At 52.2% G+C, this 25,424-nt stretch overlaps 1 protein-coding gene across 2 annotated transcripts; it reads left to right on the top strand.

The window, feature by feature from the left end:
* The first annotated feature begins 950 nt into the window (after positions 1–950).
* On the top strand, positions 951–25,184 carry Sh2b3 (SH2B adaptor protein 3). 2 transcript variants are annotated; one of them, XM_050159090.1, is made up of 8 exons: positions 951–1,261; positions 11,060–11,743; positions 21,481–21,582; positions 21,661–21,752; positions 21,830–21,924; positions 22,001–22,215; positions 22,294–22,465; positions 22,571–25,184. In XM_050159090.1, exons 2-8 carry the CDS (start codon positions 11,087–11,089, stop codon positions 22,891–22,893), a joined length of 1,656 nt encoding a protein of 551 aa, XP_050015047.1. In that variant the 5' UTR covers positions 951–1,261; positions 11,060–11,086; the 3' UTR covers positions 22,894–25,184. The 2 variants fall into 2 exon arrangements, with proteins under 2 accessions (XP_050015047.1, XP_050015048.1); XM_050159091.1 differs by having other exon boundaries at positions 951–1,387.
* The last annotated feature ends 240 nt before the right edge of the window (positions 25,185–25,424 follow it).

The following is a 25,424-nucleotide window of genomic DNA, read 5'->3' as shown; positions in this document are numbered from 1 at the left end:
GGTTATTTCCATTTCATAGATGAAGAAACTGAGCTGCAGAGGCCAAGCTCTTGGTCCCAGGCAGCAAGGGGGAGGTAGTGGGCTCTAGGGAGCCAGTGGCTCGTGGGAGCCTGTCGTCTGGGAAGGCTTGCAGTGGCCCCTCCAAACTGGGGGCGTGGGCGGTCTGTTTCCTGTTGGGGGAGGGGAAGGGGACAGGCATTCCTCTTGAGCCTCCCTCCCTAGTGTCGCGGGGAAGACTGGCGTGCAGTGACTCCAGAACAGGGACACCCACTGTTAGCCGCACCCCCATGAGGAGATAGAGAAAAGGTAAAGGGCTGAGGGGCGCGTAGACGTGGAAACCCAAAGGGCTCCGCTGCCTGGGGTGAGGAATTCTTAGGGAAAGCTGCATCAAGTTAAAGAGCGGTCGGGCGGCCAGGTAGAAAATAGCCTACTCGGCCCGTTCCGGGATTAGGCGGACCTTAGTCGGGGAGCGGAACCCGAATCGATGGAGCGGCTGAGGCAGGTCGGCTCCGAGCCGCCGATAGTGGGCCCAGTACTGGGCTGGGCCCCCTCCTTCGGAGGTGATGAAAGCCGCGGTTGCAGTTGTTAGACGCGGCCGGTCTAACACAGATAAGGCCAGGCTTGAGGAGTCCGCAGGGGCGCGCCCCCACGAGGTCCAGAAGGTCGGGCGGCCCCGCCCCACCGTGCACCAGCCCCGCCCACCCCCTCCAAGGGCCCTGCCCGCTGATGTGCGTGGCGATTGGCTGGCGCGAGAGGGGCGGGGTCAAGCACACTCCTCCCCTTGGCTATTCCCTTTCCTTTAGGGGGCGCGACGCGACTTGGGGGTGGGGAGCGCGCCTTTGGGGGAGGGAACCTGAGGCGACTGCTCGGGAGGGCGGGGCCGGGATAGGCTCCGCCTCCGGAGTAGCGGCTGGCTGTAAGAGGGGCGAGGCTTGTCATGGCTCCACCCCCAAGCCGCCCTCCGCTGCCGCGCGCTGCTGGCGACCGGTTCCTCTTTACATAACGGCGCGGGGCGGCATGGGCTCGGGCCGTCGTCTCCTCCCAGCCGCCCGCCCGCCTAGACTGTCACGGGCCACGGGGTCCACAGGGGCGACGGCAGCAGCGTCCCGGGGGCGGCCCGGGGCCGCGTCCCTCCGCTGCTGTCAGGCGCTGGCGGCGGAAATGAGGCGCTGGCCGTTTTCCGAGCCGGGGTTTCCTGCCTGAGCGCCGAGAGGCCGTGCGACGCCATGGGCCGGCCGGGCCCCGACCCGCAGCTTGCGCGGTAAGCGCGGCCCGCCGAGCGCGTTGGAGGAACCGGGCGGCTGCCCGCGTCCCGCTTCTGTTTTCTGGCGTTTCCTCATTCTGTTTCTCTTCCCCAATCCCAGACCGCAGTGATGTGGGCGCGGAGGTCAGTGCTTGCAGCTGGGGCCTCCGGAGAGGGGTCTGGCGGGGCGCCGCGGGAGGAACCGAGAGCCGCCCCGGGGACACAGCGTGCTTGGTCCCTGCCGGGGGGGAGGGTGTGTGGACACGTGTGTCACTGACCTGACAGGAGGAGCAAAAACGGCCCTGGTGATCTACAGGGGTGGCTTACGGATGCCTCAAGGCAAAAACAGTCAGAGGTCGTGGCGGGGCAGGCCCATGACAGGCCAGGGCCCACTGGGGAACTTGCAAGGGTTTTACATGCTTAGGACATTTTGTGAGCCTTCTCCCACAGGCCCCTTTGGGAGGGGCTTCCGTCTGGGCTGAGGGGTGAATACATTCTGGAACTTGTGCAGTCCCTGTGAGCCACAGGGGCGGCAAGCTGGGAAGGGGCTGGCCCGAAGCAGCAGCAGCAGCAGCTGTGGTCTGGGGCCCTCAAAGGCTGGGCAGTGGCAGGAGAAGAAACAGAGGGTCCTAGAAAGCAGAACTTCTTCCTCTGCTTTGTAAGCTACAGCCTCTGTTTCCCCGTTAAGTGAGTAAGAAGAGATTTGCGGTGCAGTTTTAACGAGGACTTGGTGTGTGGAAGGCACCTGCGCCTGGCCTGGCAGGAGAAGATCTCATTTACAGGCTGTTTCACACTGCCCTGTTTTATGGACCCCTGCTGTGGGACCTTCCTTAACTCTCCTGAGCACTGGCTGCTCTGGGGTTTCCTAAATCTTTGGTCAGGGAACTCTGAAGGACCTGGGCAGAGTCAGATGACAGCCCCTTCCTGGTCAGGTTTCTTCAGTTGACACCTACTTGTGATGACCACCAGTGCACAGAATGGCTCAAGTCATGACAAGGGTGTTATCTGTTTTGTTGAAGGAACATTTCTGCTCCTGTTCCTTCCTGACTCTGTGGCACCCAAGTCTGTCACCCAGTGCCTGGTCTTTCCTGTTCAAGAGACAAGTGAGGTGCATTGAGCAGCTGGACTGTGCAGTCAGCTTGTGTACCTCAGGATATCTCATCCAGCTGGGCCATACCCAGGTTTCTTTCTCCTCTGGGATGGAGTTGGAGGTACTTTGGTACCCTTTCTGGCTTCCGGAGTGTGCCTCTCTAGGATGAGTGATTGATAGAGAACTCTGGGGACCTCACAGGGAACTATCTGCCTCCAGCCTGGACTTAAATGCTTTGTAGGGCAGGCCTTTGGGGTCTAGCCTACCTCTGAGGCTAGTTGGCTTCTGAATCTCCCATTCTGTGACTCTTTGGGTGGTCACTTAACCTCTCTGAGGCAATGAGGTCATCAGGAGTGGGAAGGGTTTTAACTGCTGTGGAGTCTGGCACACACAGAGATGGAGCAGATGGTATTGTTGGAATGAGAGGCCTTTCTTTGGAGCAGCACACGTGAAGAGACTCAGGTCTTAGGCAAGGTACCTGACATCCCTTGAGACCTGCCCACTGTGGACCAAGTCTCTGCCCCCTAGGGTGATTGTGTGCCATGTAGGAGCCTTTCAAGGGAAAGGCATTTGAACTAGGTTGGCTCTGAGGTATTGGGCTTGTGTTTCACCATCTCTGAGCTCTGAAGTGGGGGTGTGAAGGATAGAGTTGTTCTGAAACCGGCATGAGGTTAGTGCTCAATACGTTCAAGTTACTGCTATTAATTCGGGGATAGGGTGGCTGGCACTTAATTGCCAGGCTTCCTGGGAAAACGGTCCCTAGGGCCCCTGGTGTTGAGCATCTCTGGTTGGGTGGGGCAGGACAGGAAGCAGCTTCCATCTGGAGTGTCTGGAGGGGCTGCTTGCTCCTGCCAGGCCTGTTTCCAGCCACTACCCTCCCCAAGGAAACTGAGGCTGGCAGGCTGCCTAGAGGAAATGACTCAGTGGGGGTCACTGGCTGAGTCATGCCTAATTGGACCCAGGAGTCTGCACCCCAGCTCCCAACTTCCGGGGGCTTGAGGTCCCTCAGGGACTGGGTAGGTCTCAGGCCTGGCTGCATGTCCTTGGCCACTGTTCAGTACCACCTGCTTGAGCCCCACGATTTAGACAACCAGTATCCCTTGGTCAGTATTTTGGGGTCCCACTGACCACCACTAGGCTGTCTAGCCCAGTGTCCCTCTTCTCACTGGGACAAGAAACAGGTCCCTAAGGGACCTGATGGCCTGCCTGCCCCACCCTGGCCAGCCGGAAACTCAGCAGCTGAGCAGATGGCTGAAAGATTTTTTTCCTCCCACACAACCCTGTCAAGGGTCAGCAGAGGGGCCAGTTCTCGGTCTTCCTTGTGAGCCAGGCCTGGAGCCCCTTGGGGCCTGTCCGGATGTGCCCCCCAGCCGCTGTGGGGGACAGGGGGTGCAGCTTGGTCCCCAGGGAAGCCTGGAGGAAGGAAGTGTGTGCCCTGCTTGTGGGGCTGACTCACGGCAGCTGATTGGGGGTGGGGCTAGACTTTGGGGTGAGGGCTCAGTGTGGCCTCTTGATGTAGGAGGTAGACCTACCTTTCAGACCCCCCACTGGTGGCATCTCCATAGAGTCCTAAGGACTCATGTGGGTGGGAAGGGGTACATAAGGGCCAGAGGCTGTCAGTGCATTCTCCTTAAAGCCCTGGACAGTTCAGGGGAGGCTCTCTCTGATAGCGGGGTACATCTTTTGCCACCACCTCTGCCACTGCCCGCTCTGAGGTTGGTGAAGGAAGCCTTGTCTGGTAAAGAGAGGTACACTTCTCTTGGGGGCTAGTCCCTTGCTCTCCCCACCTCTTGGAGCCTACTTGGGGTAGTGGCTGTCTGGAGTGTCAAGTTGCCAGGGGCGGGGTGCAAATGGGAGTTAGGGTATGTGTACTGGGTCTTTTCAGCTCTGCAGCATAGAGTCAGTTTGGAGACCTCCTTGGAGGAGGCCACCTTTAGAGGGTGGTATGGGGCTTCCTGTCCCAGCATCTAGGGGTGGGGCAGTCACAACTCTTGGGTACACACACACTGAGCAGCTCTCCCTGCCCCGGCAGGTGGAGTGCTCCAGGTGTCCTCTGCACCGGTGAGATGGGGGTGGTGGCCAAGCTGAGAGGCTGCTGAGCCATCTTTTCAGTCATGGGCTGGGTGGTCCCAGAGTCCCTTCCAGCAACCTTCCATCTCGCTGACTGGACAGGTCCTCTGTATCCTTGGGGTGGTTGTGCCTGAGCAGGAGTACCAGCCTGGCTGCAGCTCCTAGGGATCAGCACTGCCTGGCTGGGCTGCCTGTGGCTGTCTAGGATCAATGAAGGTGTTGAGATGCCACCTTGCTGACTGCAGGGAGCTAGCTACCCTCTTGTTCGCCATGGAAACTGGGGATGGGGGAACTATCTCCCTAGGACACAGCTCTTCTCGTCACTGTGGCTGAGTCCAGGTGGAGGCTGTATCTTCTCTTTGGAGAAGAGCAGGAGAGGAGAGCCGTACTTACAGAGCCCATCATCCTGAGGCTGAGCTCTGCTCCTTCCTTCTCCCAGCTTCTCCAGCCTGTCCCAGGGTTGTCACAGTTGAGCAGTTGTGTTTCATCTCTTAGCACATGGAAAGTGTTCAGTTAGTCACTGGAGGGGACCATCTTCCTGCTGCCTTGCCCCCTGCCATCTAGCCTGGAGTCACCTTGGCCTGGGACAGCCTGTGCCCCACAGTCATGCTACCCATGCTGCCTGACCCAGAACTGGGTTCCTCCTGAGGCTTGGGCTTTGCAAGTGGGTGGCCTGACTCACCTCCACTGCTCTTCTCAGTGTCAGGGACAAGCAACAGTTATTTTCTCCACCCTGTGCCCACCTACCATAGTTTTTAGAGTACCACTGGCAGGTACCTGTTAACACCTGCCTTCCTGTCCTGCTGCCTCCGGGTACGGTGGGATGGAGGTAGCCCCAAGGGCTGTGGGAGTAGAGCCCCAGGGGGTACTCTTCTCCCCCCAGGGGTGTTCTCAGTGTCTCATATTGGAGCTGGGGTGGACAGGATGTTACCTGAGACTGGAGCACCAGCCTGCCTTGCTCAATTGCAGAGGCACCTGGGGCATTTGTTCTGAGTGGGCCATGGTTGTGGCAGGAGAATCTCAGCCTAGTAGAGATGGATGGTACACAGTATTCCTGGCTCCAGCCTGTGCTTGTGAGCAGGCCGGATGGGTCTATCCCTTCTAGATGATTGTGGGACCTGGAGCAAGCCCACCTCCAGTGCCTTAACCTGGGCCTAAGGACAGGACACCCAGCTAATGAAGATCCAGGGAGCCTAGAGTAGAGCCATACATTTTAATACAAGTGGATATACTTTCTTTGTACACAGTTGGTAGGTTTGGGTAGTGATATAGATATGAATAATTTGCATTGGTATGGATTTTGCTTTATTAATACAAATTTAAGGTCAATTATGTTATATGTATATGTATTTCTCTTTTTTTTTTTTGGTTTTTTCGAGACAGGGTTTCTCTGTAGCTTTGGAGCCTCCTGGAACTCCCTTTGTAGACCAGGCTGGCCTCGAACTCACGGAGATCCGCCTGCCTCTGCCTCCGGAGTGCTGGGATTAAAGGTGTGCACCACCACGGCCCGGCTTGTATATGTATTTCTGATCTTGATTAAGGTATTGTATTGTGTAGTTCATTTAAAAATGTAATGTATAATTAGGAAATATAGGTTGTTAATGGATATTCATCAATAATAGTCAAGCTTGTAGTCATGTTAGTTAGATTTTCTAGATATATAGAGATATATTTCAGTTAGATAGGCATTCTTCATATCTTTCAAAGACTACAGAATATGGCATTTAAAATATTTTAATAACTTAGGGTTTTTCATGACAATGAGACATGTCTGCTCCTGGCAGTACCAATCTACTTCAAGAGGAAGATGGGCATCAAAGAGGCTCCTTATGGAGTTGGTTAGCCATTTGGGCAAGAAACTGCTCTTGCCTGGACTGTTGCATAAACTGGACACAAAGAACCCACAGAGAGAGGACTGCTGAACTTGCCTAAAGGTGAGATGATCCTTCAGGGTTCCTGCTCCATAAAAGAGTCTGCAAGACATTCTACAGGACACACAAAAAAGTGACTAAACTGTCTTTAAATTTTCCTGGTTCATGGAAAAGTCTGCTGGATACTATGGGCCCTTAAGACTGAAGATGGATGCCCCAATGGTACAGAAAAACTTTGGGTGACTGTCCAGGCAGTGAGATGTCTCTGTCATTTCTAGAGTTTTGGAAATTGTTTACTTCTTGTTTACTTAGGTAATATTATATCCTTCTGGAGTCTTTGATGGAGTTGAAGAATAGTTAGATAGTTATAGTTTTCTTTTGTTATGATAAAAGATAAAGTAGATATAAATATTGTAACTAATTCTTGCTTGATAACTTTTGTTATATGTAATTTTACTATGGTAAAGTGAAAGCCTTTCTTTTTGTTTAAACAGAAAAGGGAAAATGGTGTAGGAGGTCCTTCTGTATTTGTGTTGCTTTCATTGGTTATTAAACTGCATTGACCTATTTGATAGGGAGGAACTCAGGTAGGTGGGGAAGACAGAACAGAATACTGGGAAGAAGAACAGAGTCAGGCAGACGCCATGGCTCTCCTGCCCAAGATGGACGCTGGTTAGACTCATGCAAGTAAGCCACAGTCAAGTGGCGATACACGTTTATGGAGATAGGTTAAACTAATATGTGAGAGTTAGCCAATAAGAGGCTAGAAGTAATGGATCAGGCAGTAATTTAATTAATACAATTTCTGTGTGGTTATTTTGGGGGCTAAATTAGCTGGGCGGCAGGACACAGCCAGCCCGCTCCTCCTTCTACGGGGTAGTGGCAGGGCTGCTGGTCACTTTCCACTTGAGCAGAGCTGAAACAGTCCTTCGCCATTTCCACTCCAGGGGACAAGGGAAGCACGTTAGTTCTTGGGGCGCATTTGGGCTCTTTGGAGTTTCCTCTGTGAGTGCTGTACTGGTCATCCTGTGGTTTCACTCCTGCACCCTAGGGATTCTGTGATGCCTAGAGTTTATCTTTGATCACCAAAGTGGTCAGAGCAGTGCTTAAGGGTGTTGGGTACATAGCCAGTGTCACCTTTGTGAGGGGGCATTGGAGTGAGCGTACAGCTGGACCTGGCTAGCAAGAAGTGTGGAAGGTCCTGCCAGGGTTTGGTTCTGTAGTTGTGCTTCTAGACCCTGATATACACAGAGTGAATAGGTACAAGTTCCAGATGAAGAGACGGGTATGGACAGAGACTTGGGTACCTAAAAGGTAGGCTAGGCAATATGATGGCTAGTGGGTGATGCTGGTCACTAGGCATCTGTATACCTGTGTTTATCCTTAGACTGGAGTGTAGCTCAGTTGGTAGTGCCACTTTACATAGCATGTGGGAAGCCTGGGTTCCATCCCTAGGACCACAGAAACTTAGTATATTCTTGTAAACCCAGTTCTCAGAAGGTAGAGGCAGGAGGAGGCCAGCCTGAGCTACATGAGGCCATAAAGAAAGAATTCTTTATTCATGCCAGGTCTGCAGAAGGATGATATTCACAAGTCCAGTTTGGGCTGCGTACTTGGATTTAAGTTTTTGTGTGTTTCATCAAATCCCTGCTGTGGTAGGAAGTAGAGAAAAGCAGGTGTGCCCTGGTCCCAGCTATGATGTGTGCACTCAGCTTGTGGGTCATCCAGGCTATGAAGGCTGCGACTGTCTCTCCTGTGTCAAAGCCTGGTGTGCGGGGTGGGGGGGTGGGGGGGGGGGGGGGGGGGAGAGGGGGGATAGCTCTGATCAAGGCTCGGATCCCCCAGGCAAAAGGTGCTCCCTATGAGGAGGTGGGCAGAGTGAGATGGGCTTGGTCAGATGTGGTCTATTCCTTTCTTCCTCCTGGCTTTTACTGCTTACTATGTGCAACGCACCTACTGTGTGCTAAGAAACTTATGGCATGGCATGCAAAGTGCTGACAGAGTGCAGAGTGTACCCCAGTGAGTGCACAGGCCTCTGCACTGGAATTGAAGTGTCCTGTTAGGTGCTGGAATGGGCTGGCCACCCTTACTTGTCTGTTCTGGGTCTTGCAGTACACAGGCCACAGCAGTAGGGACAGTAGAAAGAGCCCCATTTCTGGGCCTAGCTGTTCCCCTCTAGTCCTGGGAAACATTATTTATTTGTTTATTTTGGTTTTTTGAGACTTTTTTTTTTTTGGAGACAGGGTTTCTTTTTTTTTTTTAATATTTATTTATTTATTTATTGTGTATACAATATTCTGTCTGTGTGTATGTCTGCAGACCAGAAGAGGGCACCAGACCTCATTACAGATGGTTGTGAGCCACCATGTGGTTGCCGGGAATTGAACTCAAGACCTTTGGAAGAGCAGGCAGTGCTCTTAACCATTGAGCCATCTCTCCAGCCCCTTGAGACAGGGTTTCTCTGTGGCTTTGGAGCCTGTCCTGGAACTAGCTCTGTAGACCAGGCTGGTCTCGAACTCACAGAGATCCACCTGCCTCTGCCTCCCTAGTGCTGGGATTAAAGGCATGCACCACCAATGCCCGGCTTTTTTCTGTTTTTTTTTGAGACAGTGTTTCTCAGTGAAACAGTTCAGTCCTGGCTGTCCTGGAACTTACTCGTAGACCAGGCTGGCCTTGAACGCACAGAGATCCACCTGCCTCTGCCTCCTGATTGCTGGGATTAAAGGTGTGTGCCACCACTGCCTGGCTGCAAACATTTTTAAAAATGATTTATTAATTTTATTTTATACACATTGGTGTTTTGCCTGCATTTATGTCTGTATGCGGGTGTCACATCACTTTGAGCTGATTACAGACAGTTGTGAGCTGCCATGTAGGTGCTGGGGGGAATTGAAGCCAGGTCCTCTGGAAGAGTAGGCAGTGCTCTTTCTGCTAGGCCATCTCTCCCGCTTCCTAACAAACATTTAATGAGCTTGAAATTGGGGTTCAGAGAGATGCAGTCTGGTGTCAGTGGCCACAGAGCCAGTGCCTGTTTCTCTTTGCATTGAGCTCTGGGGAAAAACGTTGGTTTGTTGTTTGGAGATTGGTCTAATGAAACCCAGAATGGCCTGGAGTTCACTGTGCAGCCAAGGATAATCTTGAACTTTTTTGTTGTTGTTGCTTTTTTTTTTTTTTTTTTTGAGACAGGGTTTCTCTGTAGCTTTGGAGCCTTTCAGGGCACTAGCTCTTGTAGACCAGGCTAGCCTTGAACTCACAGAGATCCGCCTGCCTCTGCCTCCTGAGTGCTGGGATTAAAGGCATGCACCACCACTGCCAGGCCGATCTTGAACTCTTGATCTTCCCTGGCTGGAATTACAGGCACATGCCACCACACCAGCTAAGGTTTAAATATCTTGTCTGTTCCCTGGTGTATCCGTGGGGCCGACTGCAGTGCCAGGTACACAGTAGGCCCTCAGTATATTGTGTGGAATGACTGAGGGGGTGATGAATGATGGAGGTGAGTCTTGTAAACAGATCCTTGCAGCTCGCCTATGACAGGCAAGCTAGGTGTTCACTCAGGCTGTGCTTCAAGGATGCACCTGTGCCTGGCTCTCCATGCTGATCTTGTTCAGGCACCAAGGACAGTACAGTGGTGATCCACTTGGACATCTTGATTGTCTTGCACCTGTGTCTGCCTGAATGACTCCTGCATCGGGCCTAGAGAAGCCTACATCACTGTGAGTCTGGCCAGTACAGGCTGCATTTCATCTTTAGTGTGGCTGTTACCATGCTTGCTGCAGCATTTAAATGAGGACAGCAGCCAACCACACTGAACTTTCCAGATTCTAGGCCATTCTTAACTGAGTCTTTGTAATACTCTGAGGATAACTTCCCCTTTGACAGGGGAAGCTGAGGTGGAGAATCACTTGAGGTCACTCAGGATCAGATATAACTAGTAAAAGATGGGACTGGATTTTAGATGCAAGATTGAATTCATTGTCCCAACCGTGCTTTCTAGAGATGGGTAGTAATCAGCCAACTCAGTTACTTATCTGGACTCCAAACCTGCCCCCACAGTCTGCTATTTCAGGATAGATCTGCTGGCTAGCCTTTCTTGACCACCATTAAATGTGTTACTGTGCCTGTAAAAACTAGCTGGAGAGAGACCTGTGGACCTTGATTTGTGTATTGAATAAATAGGGTCATACGGGGTAGACTGTTAGGTTTGATTTTGGGGTGACCTTGGGGCTATAGGGCAGGCCTAGTGCCCTAGCCTCCCCCCAGCTTTGCCTGTTTAGTAGGGTTGCCAGCAACAGCAGGGAGCTGTAGTCAGGGCTCTACTTTGAAAACCTTTAGCTGTGGGGAAGGGGTCTGAAATTACTCTTGTCAAATTGCCCCCTAAAGAAGTTGTATTGCTTCACAGAACCCACCACAGGTAAGGAAGCTGCTGGGTTTTAGTCTTTAGCAGCCCTGGTGTCATTGGTCAGCTTTTACTTTGGGTGTGCTGTAGTAGCTTGTTTTCTGGTGGGCAGTTCCACTCCCCATGGTCAGCGAAGGCTTAAAAATACTAAATGGAAAATTCCGGAAAACCCCACGCAAGGCTCTGAGTGGTGCTGAGCTCTGGGAGTCCCTCTGAAGGAGGCAGCTCCTCCCTAGTGCATCTCGCCGACCTACTGTCTGTCTCCACTTTGTATGCACCGCCCGCCTGCCCGCCTTCTGGTTTGCCGGTTTCCACGTGCGGGGTTCCCTGGGTGGCCGCGGGGGCGTGACGTTCCCTGGCTCACTGCCCTCTGTCCTGTTTTGCAGCTCGGCCATCCCACCTCGCTCTCCGCCATGAACGGGCCCACCGTGCAGCCGTCCTGCACGTCCTCTGCACCCGCGTCGCCGGCGTCCCCGCGTGGCTGGAGCGACTTCTGTGAGCGGCACGCAGCGGCGGCGGCGCGGGAGCTGGCCCGCCAGTACTGGCTGTTCGCGCGCACGCATCCACAGCCGCTGCGCGCAGACCTGGTGTCGCTGCAGTTTGCCGAGCTTTTCCAGCGCCACTTCTGCCGCGAGGTGCGCGAGGGCCTCGCGGGTCCACCGGGCCGCGACTACCGCGCCACTGCCCCGCACCACCGCGCCGCGCTGCCCAAGGCACGCAGCTCCGAGGACCTGGGCCCGCGACCCTCCTGCGCCCTGCAGCACCTGCGCCGCGGCTTGCGCCAGCTATTCCGCCGTCGTTCGGCTGGGGAGCTGCCAGGGCCTGCCAGCGACACCAATGATACCGATAACGACAACTCCGCCACCAGCAGGCTAGGACCAGCCCGCAAGCTGCTACCCTGGAACCTGCGGGAGCCAGCAGCGGAGGCGCTCAAGGAGGCAGCGCTGCGTTACAGCCTGGCGGATGAGGCGGCCATGGACAGTGGTGCACGCTGGCAGCGGGGTCGCCTGGTGCTGCGGGCCCCGGGTCCAGGCCATGGCCGCCTGCTGCAGCTCTTCGACCCTCCCAAGGTGAGCGCTCTACACTGTATGCCCGTAGTTCGGCAGGCCTCCGTGACCCCGACTTATCCAGGGCAGTGAGTCAGCGACCATGGCCGCCTTGGGCTCTGTTCACTCTGTTGGTAGGTTAGAGCAGATAGGTAAAAGTCTTTGGAAGTCCAGATCCAAATGACATCGACTTAGGAGGTTTTAGTAAGTCCTTTTAGGCTGAACGGTACCCCTGCTGTGTCCACCTGTTGTCTCTTTTTCGAGAAGTTTGTTCTGTCTTGGCTGGTGGCCTGGGCTTCACTCTCACTCGGCAGGCAGGCAGGCAGGCAAGGCCCAGGGTATTAGTGCTGTCTGCGGTGGTAGCCACCCCTTCTGCATGGGTGTGTGAGGCCTGCTGTCTGCCTTGATTTCCTCTCTGTTCTGTGATCCCATTCAGCATGACAGCCTGGCTGTAGGGTGACAGGGATATGAGCCCAACCCCGAGGCACTGATGGTCATGCGGTGCAGACCAGTGGTCACTGGACAGATACTTACTAGATACTTACTGGATGCTAGGCACACATTAGGGACTGGGAAGCTGCCCTTCTAATGGGAGCTGTGGAAGGAGCGAGCAGGTCCCCAGTGAGCATACGCTGGCATTGTGGCACAGGAAAGGCAGTTGAAGGGCCTTGAAAGACAATCTTCCCTACCAATGGCTGTCTGTGGTGCTGCTCTGAAGCTCTGAGTTCCATGTGTGCCTCTTAGTGACCAGAAGGACCTGCATTTCCCCACCCTCTGCCTTCTCTCTCCAGTGCAGAGTCTGGTTTTGTTTTTGAGATAGGGTCTTATCTAGCCTAGCCTAGTCTTGAAATAGCTATGTAGAGGATGATCTTGTCTCCTACCTCCTGGATGCTGGGATTATAGGCATGCCCACTGGGTCTGTTCTGTGTGGTGCTAGGGACTGAACCTAGGCATTGTACATGGTCAGCAGGACTCTACTCACTAAGCCACGGTATCAGCCCCTATGTATTTACTTATTTTTTAAGATTCACTCTTTTGAGTATATTGGGTTTCACCTATATGTATGTCTATATGAGGATGCCAAATCCCCTGGAGCTGTAGTTACAGACAGTTGTAAATGGCTGTGTGGGTGCTGGGAATTGAATCCCGGTCCTTTAGAAGAGCAAACAGTGGTCTTAACTGCTGAGCCACCTCTCCAGTCCCCTATAGTGTTGAACTTTTTGAACTTTTGTGTTCTTTTCAGTGCAAGCACTAGCCCATAACTGGTTTAGCGATCACCTGTTGTTGAGTGGTTTGGTGGTTTCTACCTCAGTGCCCCCCTCTCCCCCGGAGAGAAGGTCTTGCTGAGATCCTCTTGCATCAGCCTCCCAAGTGCTGGGACTACAAGTATATGTATACTTGGCTTTTTTTGGGATTTTTCTGAATAATGTCATAGTGACATTTGGATATAAGTTTCTGCAGGGCATGTGTTTTTGCTTCTGTTGGGTGTATTCCTGGAAATATTGCTTCCAACACCATGGCTTTTTCCAAGTGGCTGTGCCAGTTGGTGTCCCTAGTGGTGGTGACTGAGGGTCCCTTGCCTTTACAGCCTCACTTACTCTTGAACTTGGTCAGTTCCAATGAACATGTCCTGGTGTCTCAGGACTGTTAGTGTCTCCTGATTACTGTGATTTATTCTTTTGTGAAGAGCCTGTTTTCTTTCTTTGTTTTAAATTTTGTCCTTTGTGTGTCTGCATCTGTATGTTTGGGTATGCATGTGTGCATGTATGCATGCATGTGGAGGGCGGAGAATGACCTTGGGTGCCTTTGTTCTCCACCTTATTTTTAAAGGTGTTTGAACCTGGAGCTCATCAATTCAGCTAGCCCACCTGGCCAGGGAGTCCCAGGGGTCTGTCTGTCTCTTCCCTTTGCTGGGCTGTACCCAGCTATTTCCAGGATTGTTGGGAGTTCTCGTGTTTGTGGGTCATGCTTTTCCAGCTGAGCCATTCCCTTGGCCTGGGTTCCCTTTCTTAGGACTTCCCAGGCTTCAGTGTACAATGGCCCTCTTCTGCTGCAGATGTCATGTCACACAGTGAGGACTGCCTCTTTACCAACACACGTTCTCGCCTTTGATGTCGATGAGTCACTGTAATTTAGCCTGTGCAGGGATGGGAGTGTCGAGGTCAGGGAATAACTGGCAGGAGTCAGTTCTCTCCTTCCACCACCTGGGTCTCAGGGAATGGCTTAGTGGCAAGTACCTTCCTTTACTTGCTGAGTCATTTTGACAGATTATTTTTTTTGAGACACCATCTCCATATGTACCTGAGGTTGGCCTTCAACTCTTCAATCTCCTGCCAAACGTCCTAAGTGCTGGAATTACAGGTGTGCACCACCACACTGGTTAAGAAGCTCCTCATTTCATTGCTTTCTGTATCCTGCTGAAGAAATCTTGACCCACCCCGGGCTTTGTCTTTTATTCCTGGAACTTTGCTGGAGGCCTTCACAATATGGCCATGGGCATCTGGGCTGAGTTTGTATATGGGACTGAGGCGGGCTACCACACTCTGCCAGTGGATGTGTGGCTGGCTGTGTGCTGGGGAGACTTTCCTGTTAGTCCAAGGCCACTTGATGCTGAAGTGCCCATTTGTAGGGATGTGTTTCTGGAAGTCTTCTGTCCTGCTGGCCAATATTCTGGCTTATGCCAATACCACTGTTTAATTTGCCAAAGTTTCCTTGCCTTTTCCCCCTCACCTTAGACAGGGCCTCACTTGGTGGCCTGGGTAGATCTGGAAATCATCATCTAGCACAGGCTGGCCTTCAGATGAAGGCAGTTCTCCTTCTCTAGCCCCCTAAGTGACTCCTTGTGAATCTGGAGGGGACCCTGCTGACTGGCAGCAGGGGACAGCTGGCTAAAGGCCCCAACGTGGAAGGTGTGGAGCATATTTGAAGGAAGAGTCGGGAAAGCTGCCAGGTTGGGTGGAGGCACCCTGAGGACTTAGTGCTGTGCTCCTAACAAGCACACGGGTGAGAGAACACTTCTCCTTATTCATAAGGAGCCCTGGAAGGAGAGAAAGCCTAGGTCTACCGTAATATCCATCGATGGGAAACAAAGGTATTAGATCAAGGTCAGTCTTAGTCACAACTAAGCCTGGGCCTCAACAACAGACAAAAACCTAAGGCTGGGCGTGATGGACACCCCCTCTCAAATTATCCCAGTACTCTGGAAGCTGGGGCAGGAGGATTGCCTGTCCAAGTTGAGCCTAGGATACAAAGTAAGCCCATCTAAAAAAATAGAATCAGACATCTTGAGACTGTGACATAGGAGGGTCTCTGTACCTGGTCTTACCTGTGTGGTCTAGTAGAGACCAGAGGACATCACTGGTTGAGTGGCCTCTGTGCAGTCTCAGGGCAGTGGCCGGGGATGCTGTGTGGGTGTGGTAGAGAGTCATACTTCACCAGTGCCCCAGCTGGAGATGCCATTGTGGTACCATAGGGAGCCCCAGCCTTTGCACCCCGAAGGGGCTACCCCGAAGGTCCCTACCGCTTGGCCCAGTTGGTAGGGGTGGTTTCCAGGCCTGGTGACTTCCATGGCACCTGTGCTGTCCCTCTTAGCCCCTTAGAGCAACAGGTTAGACCAGGCTCAGTCTCACTTTGAGACTGAAGGTCTAGTGTCACCACTCCCTGTGGCTTCTGTGGTGTCAGGAACAGGAGTGACTTCAGAGTTTGCCCTGGTCGGACCTGCAGGAGCTGTTGCTTAGAAAGGTTTCACAGCTGGTGGTAGAGTGAGGTTTGGAGTACTGTAGGAAGGGAACGGGTGTAAGACATCAAATGCCAGGGGTCTCTTAAGTGTGGCTGTGTGGCCCAAAATAGGTGCTTCAGAAGAAGCTAGAGTGGTGATGATCAGGAGAGCCATGCACTTACTGGGCACAAGGACAGGAGGCTAAGAGGCCTGAGGAGCCCCGGGCATACAGGGACCTTGCCTCCCTTCCTCCCTGCTGTGTGGGAAAGAGGAAGCAGAAAGAAAGGGCTGGCCACTGCCGGCCTGGCGGTTTCCTCTGGGCTGGGGAGGAGGTGGCGGGGAGGTGGCAGGAAGCCCTATTCTGTACCCACCAGCTCTGCCGGGTTCCAGGCTCTGTGGTCCCACAAGCCCCACCCCCACCTCCACCCAGCCATGGGAAAGGCACTTGACCCTTGAAAGACAGGCCTGGCTTTGGACCTTTGCAGCTGCTGTGACTTTCCCTGTGACAAGCACTATAGCTGACTCAGCCATGGAGTCCTCCCAAAATCCCTTTGGGGGCCCATCATGACGTCAGCTCCCATAGAAGAAGACTGGTCCAAGTCTAGAGGTGGAGGAGGCAGAAATTGTGTGAGCATATGGCAGGGGACATTAGGGTTGGGATTGTGTTTGAACCCCTAAATGTGCAGATGACTTTCACTGCCACCACCTTCATGGAAGTTGGCCCTGTTGCTTTGTGGAAAGCCATCAAGGAGTCATAGCTATGGGCTCAGTGTTGGGATCATGGCTAAAGGCAGTGTGATGGACACTGGGGAAGGGGCACGTCTGAGCTCATATTTTGGCTTATGTCTTTGGTGTGTAGCTCTGTGCTGACTTTCTGAGTCTGTTTTCCTGTATGGTAGACAAAAAGAGTACATTGGTATATTACCATCTTGAGGTACAGAAAAGACTCCTTGCATGAAAAACTCCAGACCCCAGAATTGGGTTTCCCAGGTGCCCTCCCCAGTTAGTAGCCTGATGGCCGCCACACTGGGGAAATCCCCAGCCCACTGCTTTGTGAATGGAAAAGGAAGCAAAAGCTCCAGAAGGGCTCCAGCATGGCTTCATGGGCAGAGGGACTTCTAGCCCTCCTTCTTCTTCTCTCTTCTGGCTAAGGCTGGGATGAGTGGACAGAGACCCTCCTGGAAGAGACAGGACTCCTGGCCCTGGCACCAACACAGCAAAACTCTTGCCTCTAGGCAGTTGTCTGGAAGGGGCCACATGGTCTCAGAATGCTGCCACCATTTAGGAACTGACAAGGATTGTCCGAAGAGACCAAATCACAGATGGATTCCCTAGATTCCCCCTGTCCCTGACATCTCAGTAAATGGCTTTATTTAACCGTGTCTCCACCTGGCTTCTTCCAAGAGACTATCTCCTACTCTGCAGTGTGCCAGGCCCTGAAGCTGGCAGCTGGAGGCTTCCAATGTAGGGGACTTCAGCCCATGTTGTCCAGTGTCCATCACAAAGTGTCAGTATGGCAGGCGTGTTCCAGCCCTGCATCATATGCACCCAGTTCAGACACCTGCGATGTCTCCCCAGTGCAGTTGATTGTGCACTGAGCATTGCTTATCTGAGTGTCTCCTTGGATGGAGTTACCAGAGAGAGCAGTCTTGGGCCCATCTCCTCACCCCCAGGGTTCAGGGTCCATTGGAAAATGATCTGGCTACCAAGACATTCACTAGTTCAGAGTGGTGTGGTCATCACCAACCTCTCCTAGAATATTAGCCAAAGGACTCAAGCTGGAAATAGCCTTTGTATATCTGTATTGTATCCCTTAGGTTTCCAAGTTACATCCATAATCTTATTTCGTTTAATGGCCAAGTAATAAATATTCCCTTGTATGGTTTCCCCACCCCCAAATCATGAGTAAGTGGAAATTAGGCTGTTTCTACTTGGGGAGTTTTGGCAAATAATGCTTTGAACACCTGTTTGATGTGTCTAGTAGGTTGTTTACTCCACAGTTAGCATTCTGATGAGCTGCAAAATGACAACATAATGTGGCATCACAGACAGGCATCCTCACTGCCTGGTCACCCCACGTCTCCATATTAGCTGCAGCTGTCGGGGCCTGAACCAGACTGGACTTGGTTCTATAGCTAGCTAAGGGTGTCTCTCCCATGCTCAGTGACCATTCCAGTGTTTGCTGTATCCTTTACCCGGCCACACTAGCACTATGAGTCACCTTGTCACCTCCTCCCCCCCTTTACACTATGTATTTCAAGCTAGCCTGGAACTTGTAATCATTTTGTCCCAGCTTATGGCTTTTATTATGTGTCTGTGCACATGTGTGCTCTGGTACCTGTAGAGATCAGATAAAGGTGTTGGAGCCTTTGGCTATCAGGTGTCACAAACTGGACTTGGGTACTATAGACGAGAACAAAGAGCTTTATTTATTTATTTATTTATTTATTTATTTTTATTTTATGTGTATTGGTGTTTGACCTGTATAATATGTCTTTGTGGAGCTGGAGTTACAGTTGTGAGCTGCCATGTGGATGTTGGAAATTGAGCCCAGGTCCTTTGGGAGAGCAGCCACTGTGCTATCTCTAACTTCAATATAAAGTGCTCTTAACTGCAGAACTGTCTCTTCAGTCTCCAGCCTATTTCTTTTTGATTATCTTTTTTTTTTTTTCCCAAGACCTGGCTTCTCTGTGTAGACCAGGCCGGCCTCCAACACAGAGCTTGCCTCTGCTTCCCAAGTGCTGGGATTAAAAAGGTGTGTGCCATCATGTCCAGCTGTCTTTCTCTCTTTGCAAAGTTTTATTCCTATACCATAAAATTTTCCTGCTTAAAGTGAACAATTTTTAGCATATTTACACAATTGTACAACTGTCTAATTGCAGAATATCTCACTTGAGAGGACTGTGCCTCTTTTAGCAGTCTATTCCCTATGGGCTGTCTATTCTGTGGATTCTGTTTCCCTGTTTTTTGGCCATTGGAGCTTCGGCCTGATGATGCATGCTGGGCAAGGATCTGTCACTGAGCTACACCCCAAACCTTCCCACTGCTTTAGGTCTCAGCAGGCCTTGACTTTGTTTCTCTGTCCCTGGTTTTTATGGTGCTGGGGACTGAACTAGGGCTTTGTGCATGTGCAGCAACACTGCCAGCCAAGCTACACGTTCAGCCTGTATCATGTCTGTGCTGCTGGTTTATATGTCATGGCCCTGGTCCTGTCACATGTCAGCTCTCTGGCATGAGGTTCTTTAGGTCTCAGGGTCATTACTTCCTGTCCAGCCTTAATTTTTACCCCACAAAGGTTTCTTCTGAGGACTCCAACATCCACTTTGCCTTGACAGGCAGAGTTCTGGGCCTCCCTTATGCTTATGAAGCGTGCCTGTGGATTCCCTATGCTGGAAGCAGTTTCCTGAGGGGCTCTTTTTAATAGGGGGATTCTCCCTACCACATATAAATGTAGCCTTACATAATATCAAGGTGTGTGTGTGTGGGGGGGGGTCACTCTGGAACTTTCTTGTTCCTTGGTCCCATTGGGTCTTTCCCTTCCACCATGACTTAAAAGTTTTGTTGTATTGCTAGCCTGCAAGCCCATTCCTTGGAAGCACTGGGCAGCCTGTGTTCTAGTACTGAGGCTGTCTTCTCTAGCCATGGCTGCTCTGGCTATTATGTGACCATTGCTTTTTGGCCTCTGGGGCCACTCTGGACCATGCTGCCCACCCAGGGACTGCAGAGCTTTTGCCAAGGGGCCTTGGTGCTCAATCTTTGACCTGTAGGAAACCCTGGGGGGGGAGGGGGTAGGAGGCTAGCAGGGCCAGTCCAAGCCCGACTGGCAGGTGCCGTGAATCTGGAATTTGCAGTCAGGAAGATGAATGGGTTCAACAGACTGCTGCTGGACTTTTCAGAGTCCTTCTTTGGACTGACTTCTTGTCTGCTTGGCTCCCAGATGTCTCTGTAATCTGACTGGAATCTATTTGGAACAAAGTGGGGTATTTGTGTTTTTGTTTAGAAAAACAAGGCTTCCTATTATCTGGAGGTTATCCTCTGTCTCCCTAGTGTAGTACCTGATGCAGGCTGGATTTTGATAGGATCGTCCTAACACTGGAGTGGGTGTTTTCCATCACACCGGGCTCTAGGATGGCATTGGGGGTAGGAGAAGGCAGTCACGAATGGCAGGACTCAATTGGCTCAAAGCCTTCTCAGCTCTCTCCTCCTAGACTAGTGAGTCCCTCCTCCTGTCCTCAGGTCACAGGGTGGTAGGAGCCGGGCTCTAAACTGGGTGACTGCAGTGAGGCTATGTCCTGTTATGACATTGGAGAGGTTCATTAGGCACTCTTTTGGAGGAAGGCTATTGTCATGGTCCCCCTGGCTCCCCTTTCTCTCAGGCTTCTACCTGTGTAAAAGTTCGTGGCTGTTTTCTGAGGATTTCAAAGCAGCCACAGTCTCCTTTCTTGGGTAGGTGTGGCTTCCCTGGGCTATGTGCCTTCAGGGCCCCAAGGGGAAGCAGCAGTCTGCTGAAGATACTGTTGTGTACCAAGAAAGATCCTTGCTGTCCCTTGACACATGAAACTGTGTGGCTTTTAAGAGTGACCAGGAATCAGTTCAAGGACCCAAGAGGAGGCTAGTGAGTCAGCCTCTCATTCCCCAGCAGGCTGGAGGTGCAGTGGCTGGTGGCAGGACTCCTGACCTCTGGCTCCTTCCTGTTGTATGATTGCTGGGGCTATAGACGGGCAACTGCAGTGTGCCATGGCCCATGCAGAACTGACTGCCATCCTGGAAACATCTCAGGCCTTTTCTCCCACCATCAATCTACATTAGTGGTCAGGAATAGTTCGGAAAGGGCAGCTTGGGGATGTAGAGTAAGGGGCAGAGCCAAGTAGAAGGCCAAGATTCACTGTGGAAATGCAATTATCAGATCTGACTGAGTTCTTGGCTTGGAAGTAGACGGTATGGAACATAGTAGTTGGTGCCACTCTACTTCCACTTAGAAATCTCAGTGGGCCTGGCCACTTCAGTCCCACCCACAGCTATTCTGAGCTGGGTCTGGGGAGAGCTACTTATTGGGCAGACTTGACCAGTGAAGCACATTGGTAAGGAAGACTCCAAGGCTTCCAAATGGCTTTTGGCTAGAGACTCACACCACCCCCATCCCCTTAGTAGTCCAACCAGATGGGCCATAGGCCAGTACCTGTGTGCCCTGTCCCTGGCCTAGTACAGGTTCAGAAACCCCACCCAGCAGGTAACTCATAACAGGCACTGTGGTGCTGATCCAATTGCACCGGGAATTGGGAAGAACCCCAAGTCTGGTCGGCAGACAGCAGTTGTGGACAGGTGTAGGAATCATGTCTTCCCCATTTGGCCCATCTCCAGCAGCTCCCCGTCACTCCTGTCACAGGCAGGTGACCAAGCTGATGGCACTGGGGTGGACTTTGTTTTAAGCTGGAGCAGGGCAAGAAGCAGAGTAAAAACCCAGGCTCTGATGTACTTGACCTGGTACTCTTTCCTGTCCTGGGACAAAAGCCATAAAGGGAGGGGAGGAGGCCTGTCAAGTCCTTTGTCCTTCCTTCTCCTCTGGCTCTCCCAGTAGCTTATCTTAGCTTCTGCTGGGAGCTGGTCCTCAGCCACCTCAGCAAGTAAGAACAATCTTATCACCAGAGGAAATAAGAACTAGAGGGCAGGCAAGGGGAGGGCTTCCCTCCTAGAAACAACTACCTGGTCTGGGTCCTAAGGTACCCTGGTCCTGAGCTTTGCCCTGGAAACTGGCATCTGTGCTGCCAGACAAACACATTAAGGTGGCATCTCCCAGGCATGTCGTGCAGCCAATTGCATTGACTCCTTCAACTGACTGTTCTGGGCTAGGCTGAATCTACTGGGCAGTAGGGTAGGGGAGGGCAGGAGCTTCCTGATTGGAGAGAGCTAAGCTGTAGAAGGGTGTTCTGTGCCTCCTTCTAGTAGTGAGAGACTGCAGACAACACTTGAGAGGCCTGAGGTAGGGGAAAGCCTCCATGGGTTAACACTGAGTGACACCCCACCCCCACCCCCGTTTTCCTAGAGCTCAAAGCCCAAGCTCCAAGAGGCCTGCTCCAGGATCCGGGAGGTCCGGCCATGTACACGCCTGGAGATGCCCGACAACCTCTATACCTTTGTGCTGAAGGTGAGTGCTGGGGTTATGGCTCCCTGGGGAGATGCTGCTCTCTCCCCAGATGCAGAACTGTATGCTGCCTCTCTGCAGGTGCAGGACCAGACAGACATCATCTTCGAGGTGGGAGATGAACAGCAGCTGAACTCATGGCTAGCAGAGCTCAGAACTAGCACAGGCCAAGGGTGAGGCCTGCCCCCTGCCCAGCCTAGTTATGGTCCTCCCTGCTGGCTCCCTCCTCACCCAGCCTCTTCCCCTACAGGTCGGAGTGCACGAACACAGAGTTACCCCTTTCCTTTGTGGCAGAGCCTGGTCCAGCCAGCTCTCCAAGGGGAAGCACAGACTCCCTGGACCAAGGTATGTGCCAGACCCTTGGCCTCAGTTGTTTTGGACATGTGGCCCCCACACGTTACCACCACCATCTTTCTGCTAGGTGCTTCACCTGGAGCAGTGTTGGACCCAGCCTGCCAGAAAACAGATCACTTCCTGTCCTGCTACCCTTGGTTCCACGGCCCTATCTCCAGGGTGAAGGCTGCACAGCTGGTTCAGCTGCAGGGCCCTGATGCCCACGGTGTGTTCCTGGTGCGGCAGAGTGAGTCCCGGAGAGGGGAGTATGTGCTCACATTCAACCTACAGGGCAGAGCCAAGGTAGGGTCAGGAACATGGTGGGCTGGGATGGGAGGAATGCAGCCTGGGCAGCAGGCTGACCTCCACCTCTTTTCATAGCACCTCCGCCTGGTGCTCACAGAACGTGGACAGTGCCGTGTGCAGCACCTGCACTTTCCCTCGGTGGTGGACATGCTCCGTCACTTCCAGCGGTCCCCCATCCCACTTGAGTGTGGAGCAGCTTGTGATGTCCGGCTCTCTGGCTATGTGGTAGTTGTTTCCCAAGCACCAGGTAGGAACCCCGAAGTTTTTGTCAAGGGGTGGTATCACAGAAGTACACAAAGCTTGTCTAGTGCGTTTTCTTCACTGTTGAGACTCATCCATGTCACCTCTCCAGGTTCCTCCAACACGGTCCTCTTCCCTTTTTCCCTTCCTCACTGGGACTCGGAGCTGGGTCTTTCCCACCTCAACTCTTCTGGCATCCCCCCAAGCCTTGGCGCAGAGGCTCTACCCGGCCGAGTGACACCCCCAGAGCAAATCTTCCACTTGGTGCCTTCTCCTGAGGAACTGGCCAACAGTCTGCGGCACCTGGAACTGGAGCCTGTGAGCAGTGCCCGGGACTCAGACTATGGGATGGACTCCTCTTCACGGAGCCACCTTCGGGCTATTGATAACCAGTACACCCCTCTGTCACAGCTGTGCAGGGACGCAAACTTGTGAATGTAACCATCGTCCTCTCCTCCAGAGAGCTACAGGCTGTTATCAGCCTTCCCCAGCTCAGATGTGCTCTGTACCAGGCTGCCGCAGGCTTTCTGTCAGCCACAGCTAGCCCCTGGCTTTCTCCCACTGTTTACAGATGTAGTTCTTGTGCACAAGTGCCACTAGCTGATACCCTAGGCCCAGAGCTGGCAGTGGAAACTGGTAGTCAGAGCTTATGACAGACTTCCTACCAAGTAGGCTCACTGGGAAGCACAAAACACTAACAAGTCCTGTCTCTTTCCCCATAGCTTCAGTTCCACAGCTGATGGATGCTTCTTAATCCCGCTTCTACTCTTAGCTTTAGACAGAAGCTCTGCCAGAGGGACAGGCTTAAAAGTCAAAAATGATTTTAAACATTTTACCTCAGATTATTTTTTTTTTTAAAGGATTCAGGTTCCCATATGAAATCACAGCTTCCTGCCCTGCCCTGCCCTACTATGCTATTGTGAAGTCAGGGGCAGCTAAGCACACCTGCTCCACCCATCCAAGCTAAGCCAGCATGCTAGTGTCCTTGTCTGCTCCTCCTCAGGACGGTTGCCTGCTACAGGGTAGCCACTGTCCTCCTTAATGTAGAGAATGAAGTGTGTCACCCTTTCAGGGAAATCCAGGCAGCTTGCAGAGAGAGGAGGGTGGCAAGGGACATTCTACCCCAGTGCCTTATGCATAAAAAACAGGACTCTGGTTTACAGCAGCTTTACAGAGGATGGGATGAACAGGTGGGGGAGAGACAAGCACAAATGAAAGCCTCCTATCCAGGCCTGTGTTGTGAACCCACATTATAGCTTGCCCCTGACCTCCCCAACAAGCATCTACTGGCTTATTGAGTATGGCTCCATACTGAGCCAAACAGGAAGCTGGCACCATGAAGAAATTGCTGAAACAGCTCACAGTAAGTGTTCTGTCCCAGGTAGCAGCAGGGTCACTGGCGGAAGACTATGCTCCTGCACACACAATCTCTTCATCTAGATAGGGGCTAGAGTGGGCTGCTCCTGAGCACAAAGATGCCAGTGAGTGCAGCCTTTGGGCTCACAGCTGTGGCTTTAGGGGATCACACTTAATTCCTGGACATGTTTGTCAGAGGCAAACATGCCGATACCCTCCTCATCTGGTTACCCTCTGTACTGTGCAAGCTTGTGTGGCTCTTAGTGGATGGGGGAAGCAACCGACTGTGCTTCACCTTGGAACACCCCCCATTGTGTTCACAGAGCAAGGCACATCCCACATAGGTGCAGATGTGTGTTGTCTTTAAAAGAACTAGCTTTCTATCATTTTCCACAAAAAGTATGAACCAAAGATATAAGCAATATTCAGCCACTGGTCCAGACTCCTCTCTCAACTGTATAGGAGGAGGGGGCAGCTGCCTCTGCTCCTGGCCAAAAGTTCAACCAACTTCAACCAGGGGCACCCATTTCTGCTGTTAGACACACAGCTCTCAGTAGAGGAGAGATTGGCCATACACTGTAAACCAGCACCTCAGCCCCACAGCACTGGGACTCGCCCACTGTGGACAGCTTCCTTTCAAAAGGTATATATTATGACAAAGTTGTCTCATGGCCAACACCTTTTTTTTTCTGCTAGAGTTAGGTCCAGTTGGCTGAAGGGGAACAGGTGGCTTAGTGAGGCCCCAAGCCAGATACCTGTGTCATTACCAGGCACTATCTCCACCCTCAGTAGTCCTGACAGACCACCATGGGCACAGTGTGAGCTGGCCCTATAGAGATCATAAGTGTAGCTCAACAGCCCCTGCACCATTACTTCCTTCTCCTGACTACAACTCCACACTAACAGCCACCAGCACCAAAGAATTAGGTCAGCTAACCTGCCTTGAATTTAGACCAGCAGTCCATAAGGCTTTAACTCTTCTGCCTTTGATCATTTCTGGATCGTAGGAAAAAGGAATAGTGATCATTACAATTTGGGGCCAGACAACACTATTTTTACATAAGTTTCTTAACCTAAAAGAAGGCTTCATTTCTTCCCTGAGGGCTCTTGTTCAAATGTTACCTTAGTGCAAACATCGAGTGATAGACTGTCATCCACTGCCTCCTAATGAAGATGCATCCAACAGCCAATGTGTGGCTGGAATAAGCATTGTGACGACAGGAAGACGGGATTTCATCTTCTATCATAGGCAGAAGGTATTTGGCAAATCTTTGTTTTATGTACTGTATGAGTAACTTATTCTTGAATAATGCAAATTTTGCTACAGTGTACAAATTGCTATATGTGAATTAAAAAGGTTTTCAGAATTACGACCATGTTCTCTGCAATACCAATTCCCTCTCCACTTCCCTTTCCCTTTGAGCAGATGGCTTTGTTCTCCTGGCTGTCCTGTTCTTTGGACCCCTCCCACCCCTAGCTGCACTAGGGAAGGAACCAGGGCCCTGTGCTTCTAGCAAGAGCACAGCCACAAAGGACACACCTCCAGACTGGTGAAGAAATATCTCCTGCCCCCCTGCTGGTAACACAGGTCTGAACTGGGACACTGTGCA

This window comes from Alexandromys fortis, unplaced genomic scaffold, assembly GCF_014885135.2.
Source record: "Alexandromys fortis isolate MF-2015 unplaced genomic scaffold, M_Fortis_MF-2015_v1.1 scaffold_90, whole genome shotgun sequence".
NCBI lineage: Eukaryota > Metazoa > Chordata > Mammalia > Rodentia > Cricetidae > Alexandromys > Alexandromys fortis.
The sequence above is the reverse complement of the archived record's forward strand: the minus strand, read 5'-3'. Positions and strand labels throughout refer to the sequence as shown.

Excerpts from the sequence above, each read along its gene's own strand:
- Sh2b3 (XM_050159090.1), top strand. The coding sequence starts at position 11,087 with ATGAACGGGCCCACCGTGCAGCCGTCCTGCACGTCCTCTGCACCCGCG. Across the intron at positions 11,744-21,480 it reads AGCTCTTCGACCCTCCCAAG|AGCTCAAAGCCCAAGCTCCA; the intron begins GTGAGCGCTCTA and ends CCGTTTTCCTAG. Across the intron at positions 22,466-22,570 it reads AGTTGTTTCCCAAGCACCAG|GTTCCTCCAACACGGTCCTC; the intron begins GTAGGAACCCCG and ends TCACCTCTCCAG.